This window comes from Chrysochloris asiatica, unplaced genomic scaffold, assembly GCF_000296735.1.
Source record: "Chrysochloris asiatica unplaced genomic scaffold, ChrAsi1.0 scaffold00017, whole genome shotgun sequence".
In the NCBI taxonomy this organism is placed as follows: Eukaryota; Metazoa; Chordata; class Mammalia; order Afrosoricida; family Chrysochloridae; genus Chrysochloris; species Chrysochloris asiatica.
In genome coordinates this window covers 14,947,787-14,962,249 of record NW_006408535.1, presented here as the reverse complement: position 1 = coordinate 14,962,249, position 14,463 = coordinate 14,947,787, and the positions used below count along the sequence as shown (strand labels likewise).

The 14,463-nt window shown below is 36.9% G+C and overlaps 1 protein-coding gene across 1 annotated transcript in view; it reads left to right on the top strand.

Moving 5' to 3' along the window:
* NPAS3 (neuronal PAS domain protein 3) overlaps positions 1-14,463 on the top strand; it is a 1,134,041-nt gene that overhangs the window by 215,148 nt on the left and 904,430 nt on the right. The window contains exon 4 of the mRNA XM_006835502.1: positions 13,508-13,752. Coding sequence (XP_006835565.1) covers positions 13,508-13,752 — 245 coding nt within the window. The remainder of the gene's footprint in view (positions 1-13,507; positions 13,753-14,463) is intronic.

Here is a 14,463-nt window from a genome sequence, read left to right as displayed (position 1 = left end):
CACCAAAGCAGGTTTCTAATACTGATTGTGTTGTACCCTCTTCCATCTCCTGTTGTTTTGTCACAGTGTGGAAGTGATCCTTATGTAGAAGCTTTACAAAGAGAACACTGAACTGAAATTTCCCAGTTGAAATAGTGATCAAAGCACCTGAATGCAGCTTAGGAGACTGGAAGTCCAAATTCAGAGTGCCAACTCTAGGGAAAGTCTTTCTCTCTGTCAGCTTCTGAGGAAGGTCTTGTGTTTCTTCTGAGTTTCTGCTCCTGGTTGATCTTCATGTGGCTTGGCTTCTCTCTTCCCCCATCTCTACTTTGCTGGATTGTTTAATCTCTTTTATATCTCTCATAAGTGATGGACTCAAGATACATCCCACACTGCCTCATTAACACAACAAAGGCAGCACTCTCCCAAATGGAATTATTTAAACCACAGGCATGGAAGTTAGGATTTACAACACATACTTTGGGGAACATAATTCAAGTCATAACAGACGATTAAGACCCTGTCAAGGTTTTTAAAAGAATGTGGGAGTCCATGGAGTTGTTTCTCCAATAAGTAATGAAGTCTAGAAACAAACTGGAATTTTCTATGTTATCGCACTATGTTGTTGTTAAGCGTCTTCAGATGGGTTCTGACTCATGGTGATTCTGTATAGGGTTTCGTAAAAGCGTCTTTATAAAGTATCAGATTGAGGCATGACTCTAGCCATTGAGATCTTTTCAACATTTTGGTCAGTATCTTGAGAATATTTCATAATTTGTTTCTAAAGTTTATTTATAAAGGAGTCAGAGAACTTTTTGTCATTGCTATATGTTTATTTACATCCTTGATTATTATTTTTAAAATAATTTTCTAGAAGTCAGCTTGGGCCAAAGGTAGACACATTTTTAAGCCTTTGGAATATATATTTGCCAAAACATTTTAAAGAAAAATAGTCCTAGTCTTCTCCCCCAGCAGTTTTGTACTGTTTTTGGTATTTTGATAAAAGATAAAGTGAAGCTATGTCTTAAAGCAGTCTAATAGGTGAGAGATGTAGTATACATTTTCTTGAGACTAATGATCTTGTATTCTTAGTTGTAGTGTTTAAAGAAAGGGTAACCATTTTTCTTAACTATCTCTATTTCACAGAGAAGTGCAGAGAGCTATAGTACAATGATGTCAAGTAAAAGCATGTGCTATGTTTGCAGTGCCCACATGACTGTAACTTTCATGTTCTCTAGAGATCTTTAAACTTGTCAAAGCATGCGTTCTCCTTTCCAAGTACATCATATCAAGCTTGAAAGTTTTCAAAAGCTTTCTCCCACTTAGTTTTGCACTCAAAAGTGTTTGAAATCACACTTGAAGAAAACTAAAAGAAAAACTGAATTTTCTCTCGAGAAGAGGTCATTTGAATTTAAATTCCATAGCAATTTCGTATGGGACTTGTGGCAATTAACAGCCAATCTGTCTGCTCGAAATTGGAAGGTGTTTATAAGCCTGAAAAATATGGGTTTTATTGGACATTTCATTAAGGAATTAATGATTTCATAACAGTTTCTGTGGAACTTATATGGGGTGCTTGTACTTCAAATAAAGCTTTATCAATGACTTACTAATCATACAAACATAATAAGAAAGTAATTATGAGGACTTTATGTTCTATAGGAGCCATGTATAGTTGTGATAACCACTGACGTTAGAGTCATCTTGCCAAGGTGCAAATTCCATCTCCAGTCATAAGTAACCCTGGACAAATTAGTTCATTTCTCGGTGCTTTGCTTTTCTTACTTGTGAGATGGAAACAGTCATTTCTTCTAGGGTAGCCAACTGTTCTGGTTTGCCCAAGATTATCTTGCTATGGGTCAGAACTGACTCAACGGCACTTAACAACAACAACAACAACATCTTGCTTTTAGTTCTAAATCCCGGCATCCAAAGAAATATCTCCCTGAGACATGGAAATCCCAGTTTTGGGTGATGGATGTGAAGGATTGTGGGGGGAGATGCAGGGAAGACTACAAAACCAGTGTCCCATTGCTGTGAGTTGATTTTGACTCATGATGACGGATAGGACAGAGTAGAACTTCCCCATGAGGTTCCCAAGGCTGCAAATATTTACAAAAGCAGCTTGCCACATCTTTCTCCTGCTGAGCGACTGTTAGTAAGTAAATACTTTAACATTACACCACCAGGGTTCCTAAAATCCATGTTGTTGTTGTTAGTGCCATTGAGTCAGTTCTAACTCACAGCGTCCCATATAGGGTTTCCAAGAAGCATCTGATGGGTTTGAACCACGGTCCTTATCCTACAACACCATAAGTGACTCCTAAAATAGCAGAGGAAAATAATAGCATCTATTGTCTACAGCATGTAGTTGCTTTTCTTTTTCCTAATTGCTGATGTTGAATGAAATGACACATGTTAAACACTTATAGCTTTGCTGAAATTTCATCAATATTCAAATATGGTAGCCTTTATTATTATTATGTTAGGCTCCTTCCAGTTCTTTGGTGATACTAAATGATCTCAAAAAGAAACAACATATGTACTCTTCTGTTTTTGATGTTATGAAAATTAGTGCTGTCCTTCCTTGGAGTGGTAGAAATTCTAGCAACTCCTTTTGGATGGTCAGTAAAAAGTCCTGCTGTCGCAGGGTACCCACCATTCCCTCTCAGTTTGCTTTTCAACAGAGATGCTCTGACTCTCCTCTCAATGTGTGCTCACGACTCCTGTTACTGTTAATGGAAGTTACACATGTGTGCTCACCAGGATAAGAAAGCCTGTATCCCATGTCAGGCAAAGGCCCGTGATCCTGAATCTCTTTCTAAACTTCAGACCTGAAGACAACAGTGCAGGGGGGTTGCTGCTTTCTCACCATATTAGCTTCTTCAATTTCCTTTTAATTGGAGCCCACAACCCAGATTCTTGTAACTTCAGGGGGATGAATAATACAAATTAAGATCTGGATGCTTTCCAGGAAAGACTCAGCTCAAAGAACACTATTTTTCTTTCTTTCTGGGTTTTTTTTTTTTTTTTGCTTTTTTTTAAAAGAAAAAAACAAAACAAAACAGTTGTGGCTATTCACAAATTGCATGCAGTTGCCTAATGAGTCTGTATTTGCTTTGGAGGCTTCACATTTTAAAACTACACTGCTGAGAAAGTAAGTGAAGTGTTCACCCACCTCTGGTGTGAGCTGCCTGTTTTTATGTACAGGACAGATAAATACTAGAAGAGTCGGAATTCTAAACCAGTGGCATAAAACCTTCAAATAAAATATCTTACCCTTGTTCCGGACATTCATTTCTCCCCAAGAATTCCTTTTAATGTATAAGACTTCAATTTACGTTTAAGAACTAGTAAACTATAGCAGTTTGACAGCCATTTACACTTAATTCTGTGCATTAAACCAACAGCATTCTTTTCCACAAACATCCATTGTTAGGACAATGCTCTCAGACAGAATTTATGAGAAATGGAATTATGTTACCAAGGAGATAGCATTTACTATAATGAAGAGTAGATCCTAGAAAATGGCCCCTTTTACAGCAGCTCAGAGCAGAGCCACAAAAGCAATTGATTGGTCTTGGCATTTAGTCTTATATCAGCTGTGTCATCCTTAGCTTCAGGAGTGAGAACACTAATCTAAAGTGACATTTCTGTTCTGGCGGGCTTTTCTGCCCTGATGAAAGCAATTACTTCATTCCTAAATGATAATTTGCAGGAGTTTCAACCACTTTAATTGATAATTTTTTTTTTTTTTTTTTTTTTGTTCTGAGTTCAATTGTGAAGTGATTAGCTGATTTGGTAAATAGAAATTTAAGGTGTGAAATATACAAGTTGCTCCGAGGTAAAGTGCTATTTATTGGGTGGAGAGAAATTACTAGGTAAAGCCGCAGTATTTCCATTATTATGAAGCAGCCAGTTGTACAGCTTAAAGTTCTGGGGGAAATCGGAGAACAAAACACTTTGTTTCATGAGGCTTTTGGTAGATACCAAAGTATACAATGAATAGTTTGATTTTGCTGTGGTTCATTCAAGGGTTATCTGAATCAAGGTGAACACTTTGTTTATTACTATTCTAATGACTCATTCTCGAATTAATTCCTTGTATTTAAAGGGTTAACAACACAAATGCCAGCGGCTAAAACCAATTAACTTAATTATTAGTTCAAACATCTACAAGGCATTTTGTAAAGATGAGGGAAGGGCATTCAGTTGAATGACTTTAATTACTCTTTGATCTTTTCCCCCCAAAAAGTCAAATATGGGTCATGATTATTCAATCAGAATATGTTAGTGTAAATTCTTAAAGATGCATCTTGATTTTGATACTTTATCAAGTGTCAGCAGTTGCTGATACGCTTCTGACACATATTTTTGAGGAATCAATTTCATGATATTTTCTTACATGGGCAAAAATAATGGTCATTTCACATGTTAAATGAGAAAAATAAAGCAAGAATGAAGGTCAAACTGACTTAACACATCAAACAGTCTTTGTCAGCCAAGCTTAATATATCCTGAGTTTGTGGAACAAATGAAATTTTGCTGCTATGTTACACTTTGCTTCCAAACAACCATTACAACAGGTTTTATATATTGTGTGAGCATCAGACCATCGAACAGTGCATCTTTACTGACGTGTTACTGTAGTGATGATCTACAGCAGCAATCTGCCATTTATATAAGGGCAAAATGTGCATCTATATTTAGTTGTGAAATTGGCCTATTATACTCTTGATGTTTACAGAGGCTAACATAAATTAATGATGACAGCTATGAGCAGTGCATTAGTTAAGCAGCAGAGTTCTTACCTTGAACTTGAAGATTCCAGTTTTAACTTGGAGCATATACTATACAGCTTCCTTTATGCATTAAAGGAAGGTTTCTGAAATTGTTACTTTTGCTTGGAGAGCAATAGAACCTTACCTTTAGGGGGCAACCCTGTGTCTGATCCTACTAGTTGTTGATGCATTTCCTAACTAATTTGTCTTAGAAGAAAGCGCATCTTTACAACTGAGCAAAGAAACGCCATCTAGAAAATGTATTTTCTTTGCAGCAGGCCGATACATTGACTTTGAACTTTGAGTGTATTCAATGTGTAGTACGCATTTCACTGAATGTAATGAAGGAATCGCAAGGACTGCTTATAGAATCCTTACTGCGTTTCCCCCCCGGGAAACCTCCTCATTCAGCTCATGTCAGGGCATGTGTAGGTACTGGAGTAACTATAGATTTCACCGTTAACTGTGACCAGAGATCGAACAAGTATGCAGGTGTTCAAAGGTCCATGAGTTAAAATGCTGAATCCTTTGATGAATTTTTGATGGCTGCATTTTTAATACAGGTTGACCTTCCTTTGAGCCAGCATGCCAAATTAATTGATAAATAGTAGAAGTCTGTAGTGTTGGATTCTCCTAAGCAAAATAAGTGGGAAAAATCCACAAAACTCTGCCTACCTGGCTTCTTAGAAGTACTTTAAAAAGGTAAAATTTGAAGTGATTTCCCCTTACAGTTAGGTAACCACAAACCTACCATGTTCTTTTTACAAAGACTAGGTATTGTTTCCTAAACGTTTACATGATTGTGTGTAAACTAAGGCTTAGAGACAATTTTCCTGTAGAAATTGTGTGGATCTGTTGTTGGTATCAATACCAGAAGTAATTCCATAAATACAATAATAAAAACCTTGCTTTGAAAAAATCATTGGGGAGAAAAAAAAATGTTTTCTTAAGTTAGATTACTAGTCCTGGTGTGGCGCTGTGGGTTAATGCGCCAGGCTGCAAAGCTGTTTGAACTGCAAGATTGGCGGTTCAAGCTCACCAGCTGTTCCTTGGAAACCCTATACAGGGTTGCTATGGTTTGGAACTGACTTGACGGCATTTCACAACAACATGTGACAATTATTATATTTTTGCTCTTTGACATCCTATAGACCAGTTCTTTTCATAATCATTATAGACATTTCTCTGAAGTAGGGAGCCAGAGTCGTCAATATGGAAAACTTAATTTTAGTTAGCCACAAAGGATAACTTTTCCACTTTCTATTGAGTGATCCAGAAGAAAAGTATCTATTTTTTCTCAAAGTGGACAAGTGGCCCTGTAAACAATTGATACCCTCATTCTCCTCCTTGGAAGCTTCAGCGAGACTACAAATCTGGAGTCAATTTATTAACATTGGCTAGGTGATAGTGGTAGTATTCATTCTTTACTTTTTGTTTTTTTTTGGTAATTATATTTTTCTCAATTTTGGTTGATTTTGAAGCTTGTCTTGATTTTTGCCCCTGCTGAGAAGGGTCTCTGCTTCTACCTCACTCCCTTGCCTTCTAAAGCACCAGTTGCTCTCCATGGTCCTGACTCTGGGGCTTGCTTTAGCACAAGGAAAACTTGAATATTTGTGACATTTTGGAAGATATTTTGAAAGATCATTTTCCTGCCAGTAGCACACCTATGTTCATTCTGACTAATAATTATCATTACCATTTTAAAGTCTTCCATAGAATTTTAAAAAATATTCTTGAATGAATAATCCATACCCTTAACAGCTACTTAGATGTTCATTTTTACATTTAAGACTAACTGCTTGTTTTACAATTGAATGCAATTTGTCCCCCACTTTACTGTAAAGAAATGGATAGCTTTCATATGCAGCAAGGAAAATCATTTATGTATATGGATTATGGAATCTGGTGTGGCCTTTAGAGTAAGCATTGGACTGCTCACTATTAAGTCAGTGGTTCAAACCCACCAGCTGGTATTGGAAACCCTGTACAGGGTTGCTATTAATCAGAAACAATGCGATGGCACTTAACAACAATGACAAAAAGGTTTTATGAGGAGCATGATAGCTCTTTAGTGTAAGCACTGGACTGCCAATAACAAGATTGGTGGTTTGAACCCATCAGCAGCTCTGTAGGAGAAAAATGAGGCTTCCTGCTCCTGCAAAAGTTTACAGCCTATAAAAACCTATACAGGGTCACTATGAGTTGGAACCGACTTGATGACACTTACCAACAACAATAACAGTAATAAGCCTTTATCAACAAAACTATATTTAAAATTATAACAAACTCTGATATACTCAACAACAACCATAGCGTAATGATTATGATAGAAAGAAAAATCAATATCTCTGTGGAAAATAAGTTGTGTTTTATTTGAGTGCACAATGTGATGTATTAGAACCAGTGAGTAGGAAGCATATTGGTGAGAACATTGTATATATTAGTATGTGTTTTGAATGATCATTTTTATTGTGGACCTAAAAGTATAGAATAGTCAGTGTGTGAAGTCAACTTAGGTTTTCATTTCACAAAATCTCGTACAGTATGGCTGTGCTCCAAGCACCTTCTTATACATTTTACAAATAATAGCTATTTTAGTTTAATTTTATGAACAACTTATGAGGGAGATAGCTTATCATCCCATTTCACAGAAGAAGAAAACCTAGACAATTGGAGTTAAATGACTTGCTCAATTTGACATAACTAGTAAGTGGTATAACCAGGATTTAAAACCAGGCAGTCTGGCTGCAGAATCCATGCTCTTTGTCTTTATTCTCTGCTAATAGGGAAGACACCCTATAAAAGGCTTCAGCCAGAGGTTTAAGGACGTGATCATGATGGTTTGAGAGAACATGGGAGGAATTCAATAAATAAGTAGTTTAAGCGTTATCCCCAAGCATAAGTAGCATCTTTTATTTCTCTTAGGTTGATTTCTGCTGTCACCACATTGAGATTTAAATGCACTGAAGTGAGCATAAAAGAGCCCTGGTGGCACAGTGGTTAATGTGCTCAGCAACCAACCAAAAAGTCCGCTGTTTGTACCCACTAGTGGTTCCTACTGGATTCAAAAGACCTAACAATCTCCCCCTATAAAGACTGCACCCTAGGAAACCCTTATGTGGCAGTTCTGTTCTTTCATATAGGGTCACTGTGAGTTGAAATATACTATATGATACACAACAACAACAACAACAAAGTGAATGTCACAGTGTTAGTAAGGAAAGGAGTTTGAAAGGACAATGAATAAAACAAGCAGATGTTAGAACTTTAGAATCTGAAACTAGAGTAGAAACAGTAAAGATGATAGAAAGGGAGCTAGGAGTAAACAATTACAAAGAACTGCGGTGAAGTGGATCCTGGTGTAGTGCTGTAGAATAAGCACTGGACTGTTAACTGCAAAGCTGGTGGTTCAAACCCACTACATGTTCCTTGGAAACAGTATCCAAGGCCACTAATAGTTGGAAGTGACTTGACAACGCTTACCAGTACAGTAAGGGTGATCATCATAGTGATATAAAGGTTAAAACAGTTGAACATTTGTTCCTGGCTAAGTCTTACAAGGATGATAATGATTGTTAATGCTTATATATATATATGATGTTTGCAATATTATGGTGCAGGATTGGGCAGTGTTTTGTTGTGTTTGTTGTGCATAGGATCACTAAGAGTCAGAACCGATTTGATGGCTGTAAGATAAGCACTCAACTATAAGGTCAGTTTGAGCTGCAAGGTTGTCAGTTCAAACTTACCAGTTGCTCCTTGGAAATAGTATGCAGGGTTGCTATGGTTTGGAACCAACTCGACAGCACTAAACAACAATGGCAGCAAGCACTTGAAGTAGGTGCATCATGAAGTAGGTATCTCGTGCCTACTCTACACATTAGGAAATTGAGGCCTAAAGAGATTGCCAGATCTACTCAGTGGTGCCCAGCTAAGTGACTGTAGGAGGATGTGAATACCCAGTCTGCTTCCAGAGTCCACATTCCTGACTCTATACTTTCAAGGAGTTTTAAGAATAGATTAATTATATTCAGGGAATTCCTAAGTCTTTCCAACTTCTTAAAATTCTTTTGACTTAAAAAATTGTTTAAACTGTGATGTATACTGTACCTCATTTAGAATTTACAAACTTAGTTGTGAAAATCTAGAATTGTCCTAAGAGTTTACTGCTTCATAGCTTACTACGTAATGCCATGAAAATGATCACATGAGCCATTTCAAGGATTTCAGATATTTACGAAATAAACATTATTTGCCATCCTCAAATTACGTATGATATAACTGAGGTTCCAGTTTATGACTTAGGGTCACAAAGCCTGCAAATGGCCAGGGTGGGTCTTCTAACTCCATCACCAAGACTAGCCCCACAAGATGTACCACTTTTGAAGTACAACATATTTGAATGAGAGTGTCCAAAGAAAGTAGTTAACATTCTATCAAGCACATAGACTCCTGGTGTGGCAGTATAAGATGAGCATTGGACTACTAACAGCAAGGTCGGTGGTTCAAACCCACCAGTGACTCCTCAGAAACTCTCTACAGGGTTGCTATGAGTCGGAACTGACTTGACTGCATTTAAGAAAAACAGCAAAGCACTCTCCTTACATTTTTGTTACAAGTCATTACTTTTTGGAGGAAGAATTAAAATATTACTTAATGTAAATATTTAACAACGGTGAGAATAGTGTCAGTGTTGACTAGAAACATACATTTAATATTTCTTAAGGCAGGGATACTTCTTTAGGATAAGTTAATTCTGACAACAGCAATGACAAAAAGATAGTAAAATCTAACTTAATAGACATTATAACAGGAAATTCTAAAGAGCCATTATATACTTTTGAGTTGGCATTCTAGACAACTTTTGAAAATCTGAAAAGCATGTACTGCCTTCCAGTAGAATGCATTTCTGTACATTATCTTCCAGATAATTATGCATACATGTGTAAGTGTATCTTTTAAAAGTCTTGATTTTATTGTTACTGTTTTTGTTGGTGTTCGTCATAACTGGTGGTAATGGTGCTAATGGTAGGCATCAAATATAATTGAAATTTTGACTATCTGAGGATTCTCAAACAGCATCTTTTCCTTTCTGTTCTGAATCTAAGTGGAGTAGTTCAGGGCAGTGGGAGGGAGGTAACTTATTGTGGATCTGAATCATATTTTAAATGGCAGAGATCAGCACTGTAGCATTTTACTCGTGAACTAACAATTCATTTTCTTTAATATTTCAGAAGTGCAACCACTTTTTTTTTGGGTGCAGAGCAAAATTAAGAAATATAAAGTTTATTTTGGATTTTAATGTAGTCATTAATTCCATTTTAGAATTGCTTATAAATGCTTTATTTCACAGAGGCAGGCAAAGCACGGATCTACAAGCTGGGCCATTGTCTTAGTTTTATTTATTATATCAGCATCCCAACAATCTTTGTAATCCATTGACTCTGTTTAATTCTGCAACCTTCAAAACCAGTTACTATTTATTACAGACCCAGCACTATCATTCTGCAAGTCTTCTGAACCTAGAGTGCCTAGATAATGATGTGATTTGGGAGTCAGGGAAATACTTTTCCATTACAATTATGGCCAAGATTTCTTCAGTAGGGTAACACAGTGTGTGTTTGCATTTTAAAAAAAATAAGAGGTACTGGCAGAGGAAAGAAATCAACAAGGAGGTGGGGCATGAACACATAAAGTAAATTTGGCCTAAATTTTAGTAAAGAAAGTACAGGCAAGGATTCCAAAGGCATCCATATGTTCAGGCAAGAATACCAAAGCTATCCATGTCTACTAGCTCTCCTTCCCTGAGATGATAATAGGCAATCCATCCTTATCTCTCTAGCCTTCAGAGAATCTTGGGTTGTCCCTGTCACCTGGCACTTTGACTCCAATAAAGGTGAATGTTTTGTTTATGTTATTGAAATGCCTGGCCACTGATAACCGATTTCAGAAGAATTGCCTATTCCTACACTTCACTTAAGTTGAAACTAATAATAGAAATATTAATTAGATTAAAAAGGAGTTCATTGGTGATCATTTCAGTGATCTGTATAAAGAAATGCTCTGTGTAACACCCATGTAAAAGCACCTTCAAAGTTGTCCTCTCCACTTGCTACCTAGTTGTAAAGTGGTCCTTGGTCCATTTTAAGTAGCCTTGGTGGCACTGTAGGTTAAACGCTTGACTACTGACTGCAAGGTCTGCGTTTCAAACCCACCATCCTCTTCATGGGAGAAAGGTGAGGCTATCTGTTTCCTTAAAGATTTACAGTTGAGAAAACCTTAGATAGCATTGCTATGAGTTGGGATCGACTCCAGGACAGTGAGTTTAGACTTTGTGAATTTTGATTCATTTTAGACCAGAAACATATTTTATTTGACTTGCTGGTATGGTACTGTAGGATAAGCACTGTACCACAAGGTTAGTTTGACAGGGCTTTGGTTCAGACCCACCAGCTCCTCCTTGGAAACCCTATACATGGTGACTATGAGTCAGAGCCAACTCAATAGCACTTAAAAACAGAAACAAGCTCACCTTAAGCATTTAAAAAAGTAGTTAATATGTTAAAACTGGGAACTGGCTTATAAAAATTTAGGTTTTGTTTTCTACAAAGAAGAAAAGATCTGAAAATATCAGGCATGTCTTCCCAAAGGCAGCAGCCAGTCTCCAAGTGTGTGGTAGTGTCCTCTAGTGCCCACAGTCTCCGCAGACCTTGTTATTCATTTATATCCACTGCCTGAACCCTGAAGGCCCCTGAGTGTGTGACCCCTGATCTAAAGCTCCATCATAGTCATTTACAGTATGAAAACAAACACATACAAAAGTACTTTTAGTCCACCTTCTGAAGCAGTATTCAATTACAAGAACACAAAGAGAGCAACGCACTGAACTTGAACCAGTGCACCTTCCCTACATACAAGTGGTAGAGGAAACATATCAAAACACATAGCCCTTTTGGCACAGCTGACTCAAATGGGGTTAGATGGATTGCTTTTATTAAATACAGTGAGGAGTGTGCATCATTCTTTTATCCTAAGATGTTATGATTGATCCTGGTTGTACATATTATTCTTTGTCAGATTTTAAGATCTCTCTCACTTTATTTACATAGCTTTCAACAATCTAACACTTAGCATTTATATAATTGAATGGAGGCTGGCCAAGATATTGGGGACTATGTGGCTTAACATAGCTTTTCCTTGTAAATTTGCAATGTGTCTGCTAGAGGTTATGACCTGAGACACATCAAGGGACAAAGGTTTGTCACCTGACACTGCTGTGACTCTGAAAATAATATTAACTGATCTGCTTTTGAGAAACACATTAACTAGATAATACAGAATATTTTTTGATAGAGTAAAAATGAAATGTGTTTTGCTATTAGCTTAGTGAGTAACTGACCTGAGTCTGACAGCATTACTTAAATTATGTAAGTATCAGGCCAAATATTTGGGGAGTCATCTGTGAATATAATGTTTCCACTCTGGAAAATGTCAAGTATGCTATATGGAATATGGAATATTATTCTACATATTGTACTAACTAGTACAGAAGGCAGTCATATTGGCAACCCCATTCTATTCTGCTGTGCATGCATCCTTTCTTGTTTCTTGCTCTCTTATTGTTTTACAATGGTAACAAGAATGCCAGATACAATGAATGAAAATGCCTTCAGCGCTCCTTCAATAAAATAGACACATATAAATGATTTTAATAGCATGTTGATACTGTGAATACTACCCAATTACTTGTCATCAATGTCTGATTTTGAATTTATTGTCAGAGACAAAACAGAACAGTTCAGAGTGGGTGGAATTCTCCTGTCAGATGCTCACACACAACTGCAGTTGTGGCAACTTCTGCCCACAGCAATGTGAGCATACTTCAAACAGAAATGCACATGAATACTTAAAGGAAAGTGCTGGATTCCACCTGTTGTCTCATCTGTGAAGTAATATGTCTATAATATTTATAAATTTTAATAACCCATACAAGGTTTTATCATTCAACATTAAATTTATATTATCCTTAAGTTTGACTTTTTGAGAAATATATTTTATTCTCTAGTATCTAATGGAATCTATTCATCTTCCAATGAACGTCCATTGGTAAATAACTATTTGTCAGCCCAGTATCGACATAGTTACATTGAAATCTTCATTTTCACTATGATGTTTTCTTTATGTGACTGAAGGTCTTTATCCTTCCTCAGGGCTGGAAACACATAGACAATATATTTGTTGATTCTGTCAGAATGAATTGTGTTCATGTTTAACCTTTGTTCACCAAGATGAATATGGAAATCTATTTTTTTTAAATGTGTCCTTTTGATGTTTTAAGATCCCATGGTGATGAAAGTTAAATGAACAGGATCATTGGCTTGAAAGTGTATGTATGAAAACAAGCCCAATCTTTTAAATTGCTTATAGCTGACAGCATCAAGAATCACTTATAAACCTTATGTCTTGGATTCAGTGAATGTATCTCAATGCATGGAAAATTGGAAAAAATAAACCTAACAAGAAAAGCCCTAATTTTTACTCACTGAACTTGAGTTTATGGGATATAAGGCCTGAGTGAAAATTTATGATTTTAGTGGATGTTGTTTAGAGTTCTTTTTTTAATGCTCTCGAAATTTGAAGCTTTTGATAGGTCCATGCTATTAAAAACGGAAATGAAACTAAAGTAGCTTTTGTCTGATGGCAGAATCCCATCTTCTAAACAGCACTTTTCCATTCTTTGATTTCAGCTTACAAGCCTTGAGAAAGGAGAAATCCCGAGATGCTGCTCGCTCCCGCCGGGGAAAAGAAAATTTTGAGTTCTATGAATTGGCCAAGTTGTTGCCACTTCCTGCAGCCATCACCAGCCAGCTTGACAAGGCCTCCATCATTAGACTTACAATTAGCTATCTGAAAATGAGGGACTTTGCTAACCAAGGGGACCCTCCGTGGAACTTGAGAATGGAAGGCCCTCCACCTAACACTTCAGTAAAAGGTAAGCATTAGACCACTCTTCAGTTTGGAATCTGGTGGTCTGTAGGTGTCTCTAAGATGAAATGTTTACCATCATCCTTTCTTCTTTTCCTGCATATCAAATCCTTAAAAGGGATACAAATGTGGAAATCTGAACTCTGCATGAGAAAGACACCATGTGAAGGTGAAATGAACCTCTTCTTCTATTTCTATTTTATTTCTGAAAGTCTGTCTTCCTAAATAATCTGTCACATGATATGAAGTTTCATAAAAAAGAGAATGAAATGATTTACTGTTAAGCACTTTTTTGTGTTTAATTTATTTTATGCTATTATGTGCAAAATCTTGATAGATAAAGTGTTTGGGGAGATTGTTTATTAAAGGGTGGAGCCAATATTTTCTGTCTTTGGTAACTAAATAGAAGAAAGGAATGAGCCCAGTGCAACTTTAGTGCCTTAGGATTTTGACTTAGTAATTTTATTGACAAGAACCAATCCATTATTAATGTTTCAGGTCTCTCTCAGTATATACTGCCTAAAGCTGGCAAACATGAACATGTGTTTGGTCTCTATATCCTTTGTTGTTTGTTGTTGTTACGTGCCGTCGAGTCGGTTCTGACCCATAGCGACCCTATACAGGGTTTCCGAGGGTGTAAATCCTTACGGGAGTAGAAAGCCTCATCTTTCTCCCGCGGAGCAGCTGGTAGTTTCGAACCGCTGACCTTTAGGTTCGC